Source organism: Myiozetetes cayanensis, unplaced genomic scaffold (assembly GCF_022539395.1).
Source record: "Myiozetetes cayanensis isolate MyiCay16 unplaced genomic scaffold, myiCay2020 scf2-11, whole genome shotgun sequence".
NCBI classification, from domain to species: Eukaryota; Metazoa; Chordata; class Aves; order Passeriformes; family Tyrannidae; genus Myiozetetes; species Myiozetetes cayanensis.
The window spans coordinates 101,128,933-101,141,980 of NW_026087411.1; the positions used below are offsets into that span (position 1 = coordinate 101,128,933).

At 38.3% G+C, this 13,048-nt stretch overlaps 1 protein-coding gene across 3 annotated transcripts in view; it reads left to right on the forward strand.

Annotated features, from left to right (window-relative positions):
* GREB1 (growth regulating estrogen receptor binding 1) overlaps window positions 1-12,673 on the forward strand; it is a 93,040-nt gene extending 80,367 nt beyond the window's left edge. For all 3 annotated transcript variants that reach the window (XM_050315274.1, XM_050315276.1, XM_050315277.1), the window contains 8 exons: window positions 215-376; window positions 1,416-1,620; window positions 2,416-2,590; window positions 3,548-3,766; window positions 7,111-7,246; window positions 7,362-7,562; window positions 9,150-9,288; window positions 10,952-12,673. In XM_050315274.1, coding sequence (XP_050171231.1) covers window positions 215-376; window positions 1,416-1,620; window positions 2,416-2,590; window positions 3,548-3,766; window positions 7,111-7,246; window positions 7,362-7,562; window positions 9,150-9,288; window positions 10,952-11,115 — 1,401 coding nt within the window. In that variant the 3' untranslated portion in view covers window positions 11,116-12,673. The remainder of the gene's footprint in view (window positions 1-214; window positions 377-1,415; window positions 1,621-2,415; window positions 2,591-3,547; window positions 3,767-7,110; window positions 7,247-7,361; window positions 7,563-9,149; window positions 9,289-10,951) is intronic.
* The last annotated feature ends 375 nt before the right edge of the window (window positions 12,674-13,048 follow it).

The following is a 13,048-nucleotide window of genomic DNA, read 5'->3' on the forward strand; positions in this document are numbered from 1 at the left end:
AAAGAGGGAACACTTCACTGTGTTTTCTTTTAGTGTAAGCTCTAGTCTGGGTGATATTGCGTAACACCTATGAATAATGAAGTAAAATCTGAACCATACCGTAAGTGATTTTAATTTGTTCAGCAATGTTATAAATGTATATAAATGTATATAAACTACACTGAGATCTTGTAGTTTGACTGTAACTGGAATTATCCTATTTTCCCATCTTTAGCTTTATGAGTCCACTCTGCATGCATTTGCATTTTCCTATTCTATGCTGGGAGAAGAGATCCAGCTGCATTTTATCATTCCAAAATCAAAGGAGCATCATTTTGTCTTTAGCCAACCAGGAAGACAACTGGAAAGCATGAGGCTACCACTAGTCACAGATAAGGTAGATGGATGATCATATTTATGGCTATATATGGGAGTGAGCACCAATTTTAAAATTTGTTGAATTAGTATTCTTTATACTTCTACTCCTGCTGTCAAGAGATAATGAAGATGTCCTTATACTAAGCTTGTACCTTCTCCCAGAAAGGGACACATGAAGCAAAACTTTCTAGCCACCATGTTTCTTTTGCTCATTATCAAGGTTAATCCTTTGGTATATGGCAACACAGCATCAACTGTGCAATGTGAGGATGAAACCTTCCTCAGCCAGTAACCTTGTGCTTGGCTAAATGGTCAGAACTGTGCACTGGGTCCTCATGGATTCTTTTCCTGCTTCTGCCACTGACCTGCTTTGAGGCTTTGTCAAAATAGTTTATTCTTCCTTTGCTTCTTTTTCTGTTCAGTTCTTCCCAAATTGTGCCTGCAAAATTTAAAAATGCTGTGGGATATACACCTATATTAATAAATCATTATAATAATGTTTTTCTTGATTCACTTTTCATGAACTCCACTGGCATCAAATCCACCATTTTGTGCTTTGGCAGTTTTAAATCTGGAGTACTTAATTGTGAGGACTTAAGAGAGTGTCTGTAAAGAGGCACATTTTCATTCTGGGTCTTTAATGACCTCAGTAGCAACCAGGCTAAAAAGTTTCCCAGACTAGAGCAGTCCTGGATATCTGTAGAAACAGGGTTTTTACTGTACTCCCAAGCTTGGAAACACCTAGTGACTTTCAATGCCTTCGAGTTTAGGAGCTGGCTGACCAGAAGAGGTTTATGTCATTTGGACCTAAATCCTTTTTCAGATCTAGCCTCCAGGTCCCTGTGCACTTGGCAGGTCAAGGTTAGCAATCCTGTCCACTCCACCACACTCTCATCAGTTGAGTAAGCTAAGTGATTGAGTTTTCTTTTGCCCAGCTCTTATAAAACTTGTTTATTTTCCTATCAGTGACAGTGAATCTGAGTTATTCTCCTGAAGAATCTGTTTCTCTTTTCTCTCTCCAGGTTAATACGGAAACTCACATTTCTTTTTGCTTACAGAGTGAAGATTATATAAAAAGTCCCACTTTTACTCCCACCACTGGCCGTCATGAACACGGACTTTTCAATTTATATCATGCAATGGATGGAGCCAGTCATTTGCATGTTTTAGTTGTTAAGGAATACGAAATGGCCATATATAAGAAGTATTGGCCCAACCACATCATGCTTGTTCTTCCAAGCATTTTCAACAGTGCAGGAGTAGGTAGGTATAACAAAAAGTTCTAAGAAATGTGGACACAGAATTTGAACCCTTGAGGTGGTGTTAATCAACAGTGAAGTGTAGATATACATCTTGTAACTAGCATGTCTGATCTGGAGATTTGGATTCCCTCTAGAGACAGTGGGCCACAGCTGAAGATGCAATTCACTTAATCCAGGTCACCTAAAGCAAGCTTGATGAATTGCACCCTAGAAATGCTTACTCTCTTCTATGAAGCTGAGGGTATTAACTCGGATGGAGTGACTGACTCTGTTTCCTCGTGGAAATAAGTTATGTACTATTTGCATGGGCGGTGATGCACTGATTAAGTAAATCCTTTATGTATGTTCTGCTAATACAGCATCTGTGCAATATTCAGCCTTTTTTTTTGTGCTGCTGGAACAACTTATACACAGTAGTAGTGACAAAAATTCGAAGTAGATCATCAGGGAAAATTCCCTGTGTCATTCAGCTGATCAGTCAGCATCTCTAGCTGTTTGCACTAAGAGATGCTAGTGGATCCAAATATCTGTCAGGTGAAAAGAATTAGTCACTAAACCCTTAAGAGACTAGCAAAAAAGTCAGAGTTCATTTTGCATGTGTCTCAGTGTGGTTCTGTAAGTCACTTTCTTGGAAAGTGACAAAATAAGTTGGCTCTGGGGAGTGTTGGGGTGTTAAAATCTTCAGAGGGATTTATACCCTTATCTGCAGAAACACTCACTTCAAAAGGCTTCCAGACTAAAAGATAACAATTTCTGCCCCTTCTTTTAATCTGATGGTTTATGTCCTTGGTTTCAGGTGCTGCACACTTCTTGATAAAAGAGCTGTCTTATCATAACCTGGAGCTCGAACGAAATAGGCAGGAGGAGCTGGGCATAAAACCCCAAGATATTTGGCCTTTCATTGTCATTTCAGATGACTCCTGTGTTATGTGGAATGCAGTGGAAGTTGATTGTTCAGGAGATAGGAAGAGGTAAATAGAGTAATACATGCTTTTTCAGCTGATCATTTTTAACATTTCACTGCATATGATTTTGAAATTATGTTTAATATACTACAACTTCTACCCTGTACAATCAGAGAATTATATCTGCCTAATGAGAGTAGATATCTAGATATCTGCATTTGCATTGCACATAATGTAGTGCTTTTCATTTGGCCTGCTTTTCATTTCTGTCCTCTGAGGATTTACATGCCCTGCAGCCGTTGCTGCTTTGATTGATGCTGCTTCAATCTACAATTACCTGGAATGCAGATTTCAGGCTCTGTAAGCAATCCCTGGAACGTTGGACAAGCATGGACATTCACATGTACATTTTTCACCAGATTTTTCTAAGGAAGCTAAAAGACAATTCTCTGTAAATTGCGCAGCTGATTTCCTTTGGCTCTTTCATCAGTGCCAGTCTGTGTGGCTCCTTTATGAGTTCCCTAAATCCCCAAATTTTTATTTTTGTTTTCATTACTTTGGACATTGTTTGTACTAATATTATCTATTCCCAGAATGGTGCTGTGCAGGATTTACAGCAAACCTTCAGAAAGAATGAAACTCAGTGAAAACTGAGGTTTACACTGTAGGGGTGGGCTAGAAGGATCTCAATACTTTGTGCTTAATGTATGTCACAAAGTTAGCAACCCTCCCAGATTCATTAGAATATTATCTAGGTAACTTTAAAAGCTTACATATCTGAGTGAATATTTTGAAAGATCTAGACTAAGTTTTAGATCTGTCATACCAGTCCCCACCACATAAGCACCAGTTAATTGTAAGTTTTGAATAGAGACAAAAAAATGCAGTAAAGTAATACAAACAGGAGTTATCTACCTGATATCAGACCAACTTTCGACTGTTAATAAGTGCTCTTCAGCTGAATGAGATTCTAAATGTTCTCTATATACTTCAAAATTAACACATTTTTCGTAATTATTGTAGTGACTATACGTGGACTGAAAGGAATGTTTCCTTGAAGCAAATCCTTCAACATATTGAAGCAACTCCCAATGTTACTCATTATGCCTTAATTGGGATGAGAAAATGGTCCAGTAAAACGAGCAGTGCTGAGATCAAGGAACCATTCTCCTGCTGCCATGTGCATGATTTCATTATGCTGAATGTGGATCTGACACAGAATGTACAGTATAACCAGAACAGGTAAGTGAATCAGTAGCACCTTTTGAATTGAGATAATGAACCAAGTAAAGGAAGTTTTACAAGAGCTCTTGTTTTTTTATGGAGGTTGTGAATGACATGCAGACAGATTTTGTTTTCTTGCTTAGTGATCCTTCCCTGGTTACCAGAAGTTGAAAAAAGACATTAATTTCTATAGTTCCAAATAATGCAATCATAGTTGAATTATAGAGTAGACATACTCAGCAGTGTGCCCTGAAGTACTGTTTCAACTCCAAGTGACCTTTTAGTGAACACTTTACTTCCTCTCCTGCCCACTTATGTCCACTCCCTTCCAAATAAAACAGGGATGTATGGGTGAATGGTGCATAACCAAGTCTTGTTCTAACATATAGCTGGGATTTTTACCCTGAATAGCACAACACTGGAGTGCACCACATGTGTGCTCATCAGGAAAATCAGAAGAAAGGCATAAATAAATCTTGTTAACATTGGTGGTTGTTTCTCACATTCAGCTGTCTCAGAAATCCCACTTTTTCATTTATTGTACCACATAGAGATCTCAGATTTTAATTTTGTCATACACAGTATCACCACAGTTACCAGAATGGTATTCACTAGGTACATAATCTCACAGAATTTCACTGATCTGTGTGTGTCATGGTTTTCCTGGTTCTTAGAAACTAAGCAGGAATTTTTCCCTTCCCCCTGCTCACTGCGTGGAGGAGATGTTTCAATGGGCAGTTAAGTAACACAAAAGGAGCTGCCAGTAAGGCCACATTCCTGGTTAATGGCCCTCAGAATCTTCCTTTTAAGGAAGGGGGAGGAGTTTTCTTTTTACTTTTTTTCCTCTCGTCTCCTGGGAAATAGGGAGAGAAGGAGTTCAGGTGGCTGCTGAAGCTGGAACAAGGTCAGAAGAGAGCTCCGAGTGGGTTTTATTCTCAGTCTGGCTGTCTGCTGTGGATTCTGCTTGAATTTTCATTGGAGAGGAACTGTTTCAGGAGGTTTTTCCCCTTCCCCGTTCCTGTTTATTTCTTTCTTAGCAGTGGCCCTTGTGCACATCAAAGGGAGAGGGAAAAAATTATACTGCATGATTCAACCAGCAGGACAGAGTGAGTCCCATTGGGGAGGATCTTTTTTTTGTTGTTGCTCTCCCTCCTCTCTCTCCCCTTTCCCAGTGGCAGGGGCAGAAGGGAAACCCATTTTCAGTTTCTCCAACACACCCCGGAGGGTGTCACCCCCCATGGCAATGACCAGTAATCCCACAGCACCCCCTGCTGAGCAGCATAAAGCACTGCAGGCTCTACATTTCCAGTGATCCAACAGCGCCCCATGGTGTCTGGCACAGGACACTACAAGCTCTGCATCTCCAGTGATCCAACAGCACCCCCTGTTGACTGTGGTTAGAATTGCACCAAAGGGCACAAATGGAACTGTTTACCTTATTTTTCCATGTTTGTTTATTGGTTTGTTTTGAAGGGGATTATTTGTGGGTATAGAAATATTGTTTGGTTGTTTTACTTGTTTTCTTTTGTTGTTTCTGCCAATACACATATATCTTTTAATAAAGGGCTGTTATTTTTCCTTTTTCCACATTTTTTCCCCTCAGTCAGAGCCTCTTAATTTCGGATTTACAATTGCTTAGAGGGAGGAGTTTGGGTCTTTCTCATAACTCATCCTCAGCAAAACACCTGTGTCTCATTTAAACTGAGACAGTGTGAAATAGGCTGTGGTTTTGGCCCCACTTTTGGGGGACAAGAGTTTATTACAACAGAATGAAATATATATCACTAGAAATAGAATTCACTTGTCTAAAGCTGGTCTTTAGGCACCTCAGAATATGCAAGATGTCCATATGAGGCTGGCAGGTCTGACATGAAATCTACACGTGTTTTTCTCTAAGCTAGGTGGGACACTTCAGGTAATCTAAAATGGCTCTACACATCTAGACTTAGGTAACTGAATTCAGTCACTGTGCTTCTCAGAACTTTTCTAACTCAGGAAGATACCTTTTGAAGTCCAAGTTTGCTTGGAACTGCAGAGAAGCATTCTGCTTTCATTATTCTGTGGATAAACAGATGATCTGTATTTCTATTGTCACCAGCCTGACACTTCAAAACAGCATTTTGAAGTTGCTCCCTAGCACGTCTCCTAGTACAGAACTATGCTCCCAGGCTGCCTAACTGTATTACCTTATGAAGCATTATGAAGGGCTAATGGAGACAATGACAATAAAGCAAAGTGATGTGAGTACGGGCAGCAATGTTAAAATGTCAGGAATGCCAGATCACACCACCCGTTTCCTGCCTGTGTCTTTAAACCACATGTGGCTCATCCTAATCCTCTGTGTGGGTGCTGTTAAGCCTGAAATGTCATATGACATTCCAAGCCTGTGCTGGCAAGGAAAAAGGTATATTTTAAAACACAGAAACACTGACAGTAAGGGATACGAAATAACCATGTAGATATTGCTAAGATCAAAGACAAATTTTTAAAACCCCATAATTAAATGCCATGTTTCTCACTTATATTAACTGTTGTACTAATTGCTCAGCTCTCTTAAGTTAATGCCCTGGATGTCAGTCCAATGGTTCTGCACATCATCCTGTTTCCTTTGTAATAAATACTTTCAAAATGGAGAACTGAGTCAGAATTTTCCAAAGACAAGAGTCTTTGAATTTAGTCAAAACTTTGGGAATTTACCTTTTATTCTGTTCCATCATAATGTTTGAATGGGTCAGATTTAGCTCACAGATGTTTGGCCTTATTCTGCTTAATTATTTGTGTGTCTTAACAGTTCTCTTGTATTAAGAAAAGACTCCTTGTCTTCAAATAGTTTTCGTCTCTAACATAAAGTGCCATTGTTTCTGTAAAGGCACATTGAAAAAATTACTGAATATTCATATTCTGATGGCAAAATGAGTAGTCAGGTATTTATGTGCATTTGACAAATCAAATGTAGGGCCTCATCCGTTTCCTTGGAAGTTGAAGAAATTAATTTCCTTGACCTTATTTGGGTTAGTAACCTATGTAGCAAATTTCTACGACTGCATTATTGTAGTAAAAGGCAAAGAACATATTTTAACTCCACGGTATTTCCCTGACGATTTACTGCCTTTCCACTTTATGTTTCTGGTCCTTTCCCTCCCTAAGTGCTTCCCTCCCTCAGTCTGATCTTCTTGAACTCATTCTAGCCTAGTTTATTATTACAAAGCTGAAGCCTCTTTCCCTGCCTAGTAGGCACTGGTGGAGGGTTTGTATGTTTGACTGTCCTTTCTATGGTGCTGATCAAAGACCCTGAGTGCTTGTATTTGACAATGTGTTACAAGAAACATTCTTCTGACCTGCTATGATTTTATTCTTTCCAGATTTACGTGTGATGATGTTGACTTCAACCTGCGTGTCCACAGTGCTGGCCTTCTCATTTGTCGGTTCAACCACTTCAATGTAATGAAAAAGCAAATTGCAGTAGGAGGACAACGATCCTTCCATATAAAGTCTAAGGTGGGAACTAAGACCTCTGATTCATTGTTGTTAAAATTCTGTTTTCCTTTTTCTGTACCTTTTATCTAGGAGACCTGAGGTATTTTGGTGCATTTACTGTATTTTTTCCTCATAGGTATCTGACACTCCAGTTTCAATCTCCCCTGCTCAGTACATTTGTGCTCCTGACAGCAAGCACACCTTCTTGGCAGCACCTGCTCAGTTGCTCCTTGAAAAGTATCTCCAGTATCACAGCCATCGCTTCTTCCCTCTCTCATTGAAGAATTATAGCCATCCAGTGCTGTCTGTGGACTGTTACCTTAACTTAGGACCACAGGTACTGAACAAAATAATCTTCAAGCAGCTCTAGAAATTTATAGGGTATGTTTTGGATGGGTTTGCTGATACATTTCTTAATAATAGTTATACAGCATTTAAAGAAATAGGAATTAGATCTCTATAATGTTAAAATCAAATTTTTAGTCCCATAGAGGTATTGTCAGAGGCTTCAACCAAAGTACATGGAGAACAATCCCAGATTTGTCCTGAATACCAACATAGTCTGTGGATTATATTAGATTTTGAATTATTACAGACCACATTTTTCTTTAAGAAGTGTGTTTTCGCAATCTGCTATAATTTGTCTCTTTCTACAGCAAATTTTTTCCATAAGAGGATTTTGCAAATACTAGGTAACCCTTAGAAAGCACTTTAAACAATGTTTTAGTTCACTTTTGAGTGATAAGATGAACAGCGAAGCAAATACAAAAAAGCCAGTCAGAAAGGTAGAAGCTGACATTAGATCTCAGGAGCTATTGGCTCCCTCTGATGAGTTTGAATCTAAAGCCAAGGTCACACTTCAACTCAAATGTAGGTTGATTAGAAGTGTGATACTAGGGGGGTGTCGTTCATGAGAGAAACTGTTTTTACCTCTTCACCTGACTTGAAAACTAAATGAAACTCAGTCTTAATGGGTTTACTAAACTTCTTTACCAAAGTAAAGCTGTGTAATGAACTTCCCATATATGCTGCTCCCAGAACATTTTGTACTATATCTTTTAATTTTCTTTATGGCTAAGCTCTTACAGGCCTATGTTCTCACCATATTTAGGAAAACAAACTATGGAAGAGTGTTGTATTGTTAGTCTTCCTCCATTGCGTACTTTCAGGTCTAACCCATTTGGCACATGAAATTAGTTCAGTTTGCTTCTGGAATTGTTGCCTGAGCTGGAATATGTCCAATAGGATTGAAGAAATATGGAATAGGTATACTGGGACAGAGTCTCACTCGCCGTTGTTCAACCTTCCTCCACTGAATAAGGCTGATTTATGCCAGATGAGGATCTACCCCATCTATGTAGCACTTTGGAAGTAAAGCCATGTGTGGAACATTTCTTAATTTAAATTTTTGAATCCTGAAACAGTGCTATAAATATTCTCAGTTCTTAGTGGATGTTTAGAGTAGCCATAAAAACAAACTAGACAAGAGGAAACCTTGTACATTCATGTATATGTCCAACTCTACTGACTTGAGTAATCCTATTGCAATGTAAATGAAAATTGGAATTTATAAAGGTTCTTTTCATGTCTGACTGCATGGTTACTGTATTTATTCACATAAAAATAAAATTTGCTGGGTAGCTCAGCATTATGGTTGTGGGGAGCTAGAGTTACTGCAGCTTTCAAACTATCACATCTAATCCTTATGATAATAATAGTAATAAACAGTAACAACTAATACATATTTATAAATAGTGCTCTATATATATTTGTAATAAGTAAAGGGAGGTTTTGGAAGGAACTATACATCTCACAATATTTGGAGTTGGAAAGCAAGTCTGAATTTGAATCAGGTGAAAATATTGAAAGCTTTATGTAGAAGCTTTAAAAATACTGATCTTTTTTCTCAACCTCTCCCAATCAGATTGCAGTTTGCTATGTGAGTTCTCGGCCTCATTCTCTGAACATCAGTTCCTCTGGTTTGACATTCAGTGGTCTCCTGCTGTACCTCTGTGACTCCTTTGTCGTAGCTAGCTTTTTGAAGAAGTTTCATTTTCTTAAAGGTGAGCAGCAATACTTTTATTACAAAGAATTAGATGACAGGGTCTCTGGCAACCTGGGGAAAGTCCATTTTATATGAAAATATCTATACATATATATGTATATGCATGTATTCATATTTGTATTTATATATCCCACCTCAACTTTGATGCTGGTTCTGCACTGTAGTAAACTGGTATATAACAGTGCTATAAGTTCTGCAGATTTCTAAATGGGGAGGAATGCTGGATCCATATCATTCTGCCTAGTGTACATACACAACTCCTTACTTTATGTTTGTAAACTCAGTATTGAAGGTTTTTGAAGGAACCATTTACATATTGTGTTCTTCCAGATTTTCTAATTTGTGATGGAAAATGAGTGATTGAAAAGCCTCTATCTAAGTCTTTTTACTATTTTTGGAAATAGAAGCTGACTCATTTAAAATGTATTCCTAATAACCAGTTTCTCCATGTAATTCTAATGATGGTGTATAGCAGTGGTGACAACTAACTTCCACTTGGATTGCTGGCAGTTACATTGCAGACTTCTTTTGTATCATTCTGCTACTATCTTAGGCATTTAGTGCTCTGGGGATTTGTTTCACTCACAGCTGTAACTGTCACTGGAAGAAGAACACCATGGTTAGTGCCTCTTGAAACAGGCAGAGTTGTTATGAACTGCTGTGTTCTCTGTTGCAGTTAACACAGAGGCTATCAGTCAGTCTTATTTTGCATAAACCAGGCAATTTTTATAGCATGTAGCACAAAGTGTATTTGCTTTGGGATTTCTCCATCTCCCCTGGCAGAGTTTACTTGATTTTCGAACCTGCCACATAAGCACTAGACACCACATGACTGTCAGTCTTGTTTCTTTTTAATTATATTCATAGGATTGGGGGGTTTTTGTCTTGGGCATTTACACTTACCTCACTGTCTCACATTCAGATTACTGAATGCTGTTGAGGTAATTATTACATCTCAATTGAGTGTTTTTCTCAGAAGCCAGGAAGTCACACAAGCAAGTTAAAATGGTATCAGCATGTCAGTCAGGGCAGTTGATATTTTTTAAAATTAATATTATAAAATATGATGTTTTTTACTTTGTCATTTTGGGCTTGCCTGTGTGCATAGCCATACAGACCAGAGTCTTTGTTGCCAGCACATTAGCTTACCAATACAAAAACCACTAAAAGTTAATGATTAGTTTTAAGGCCATATTTAGACCACTGCTGGCCAGCAAAGCACAAAGAGTTTAGTCAGCCATCACAGTGGTTGACTTGTGTGTTTTGCTGAGTGAGGGTTTCACTCAACAAAGGTAATGATCAGAAGGGCTAAAACAGGAATGGATGTAGGGCTTTATCTTGTTTGCTGCCAGGATGCATCACCACCTCCTTAGACCTAACTGTTTTACCCTTCCTTAACCTAAAGAGTAGGGAAGGTACTGTTAGTCCTGTTTACTAGGTGAATACTAGGTACCTCAACTTACACAAGAAGATCCTGACAAACAGGGAGCTGAACATGGCTCTCCTCAGTCCTACTACAAGTGGCTTAATTTTCTCCCAAGCCCATTTGTAACTCTTGATGTGAAAGTGGTGGAGTCCTACGTGCCAAAGGGTGGTGGGAGCTGGGTGATCGGAGAATGAAGGGAATACTCATGTGAGTTTCTTTTTAACTGTTTGCTTAGGTGCCACCCTGTGTGTGATTTGTCAGGACCGCAATTCTCTTCGCCAGACTGTTGTCCGGCTGGAGCTGGAAGATGAATGGCAGTTCCGACTGCGGGATGAATTCCAGACTGCCAATGCAAAAGAGGACAGACCACTTTTCTTCCTGACTGGACGACATATTTAATTGAAAAGAGACACATTTCCTAAATGATACAAGAGACTAATTGCTACCATCTCATGAAATTACTTTTGAGAGGCTCTGCTTTCTGAATAGAAACAGGGTTGTTTTTCATGGTTTATTAGAATGGTATATAATCAGACAATTTAAGCTTATATTTCTGAATCTTTAAGTGACTTTTCTAATTTAATTGTCTGATGGAAGTCGTTATTAATTTCTGAGAGAAACACAGAGATTTACTACTCCACAAGGTGGAAATAATTTTGGATCAGAAGCGAGGTCAATGAGTGCACTTCTTCTGTGACAAAAAAGACCAATGCAAGTTCATAAGGAAAAGTTTTAGGAAACTTTTTGTACATTCCAGAAATAGTAAATGTAAATTTAGGAGCAGATTTTGGTTTACAAGTCTTATTTATCTAAAAGTTGGCACAGGGCAACAGGAGTTGTTACAGTTTTGTAGTATATTGCTACTGATTGATCCAGGTAGGATTTTTATATGAAGATTTGTAAAGTATATTTCTTTAATAGGAGGAACTCAGTTGGAGCTTTACTTTTTGGAATAGTTGCCACACTGGATAGTTTTATCCTGCAGGACCCTTGGAATAGAATCATAATAATATGTCTGGGTTTATTAGCATAAAGAAGACAGTTAAGAAGGGAAATGTTAAAATGAGATCTGAACATTTAAACCTGAAACTGATATTAACTTGAGTAACTGAAGACATCAAATGGTAAGACTGATCTGCAAGTGACTTACTACATCTAGAACAGTGGTGGTTTGTGACTGAATTTTTGAACTGCCTGCAGATTTCAAGCTGAGCCCAGTGCACTCAGGAAAGCAGATGAGATGGTTCTAAAACACTCCTAATACACTTTCTGGGGATATTTTCTTGCCAAGGTACCTCAAAAGAGTGAGAAAATGGAGATAACATTGCTGAGAAATTCATGTGAAAATCTAAAAAGGTGTCCTAGAATGGCACCAGGCATCATGATGTTTCATATGCTCTAAATGTGAAATCAGTGATCACCATCATTGTCTAGTTTTTGGAAATACTGTCTAAGTTGCAAACTTCCTGTTTGTCTGTATAGAATCAGTGTTAACTTCGCTCAGTTGAGGTGTAGGAAGGATGGGTATAGACATTGTTAGTTAATATTTGGGCTGGCCTTTCTTGCTGGATACACCAGTGGAAGGATCATTGATTTTATACTGATGAAATGCTATCAGGTCGCTGAGCCCATTAAAATACTGTCCTTGAAATGCAGACATCAGTATGACTATGCCAAAGAGCTCATTTAGGTTCATTTGCAGAGAAAATGTAAGTTGTGTAAGTTTGAGAGATGTGGATTGCTATCTACAAGGTAACTGTTAGCAATCAGTGTGTTTCTACATATTGTTGTCCTTGCTTCAAAGTGAGAATTCACTTTAAGTTTTGGGAAGGAAGGTGAGCATTGTCCTATGTAAATAGTAGTACCTGTTTAGTTTTCACCAGTTGATTAGTTAATTTAAACTTTTTTTAAAAAGTGTGGCATTTATGTCTAATCCATCCTTTATAAATAAAGTTCATGCTGCATGGACATCTGTCTCGGTGATGTACAGGACCAACAAGTACACTTTTGTAGTGGGGAAAAACAAAGTAAAAGGATCAGTTGAAAGGAGTTAATATAATTAAGCAATGACCTGAAATGATCAAGAGAAAATACAATACTGCTTAATGGCCTACAGCATACTACAGCCTCAAAGATACAAGAGTTTTTGCAAGACTCAGATCTAAAGACAGTGGGTTGAAATCTCCTTTCCTGTAACCAAATATTTAAATAACTTATACCAAGTGTCTGTTAACTTTTCCTTGTGTTTTAGATCTGAGATTTGCTTTGCCAGTCTTTAGACATTCATTTTCTGCATTAAACTAAAAAAGGCCTAAAGTATATAATAAAAAAA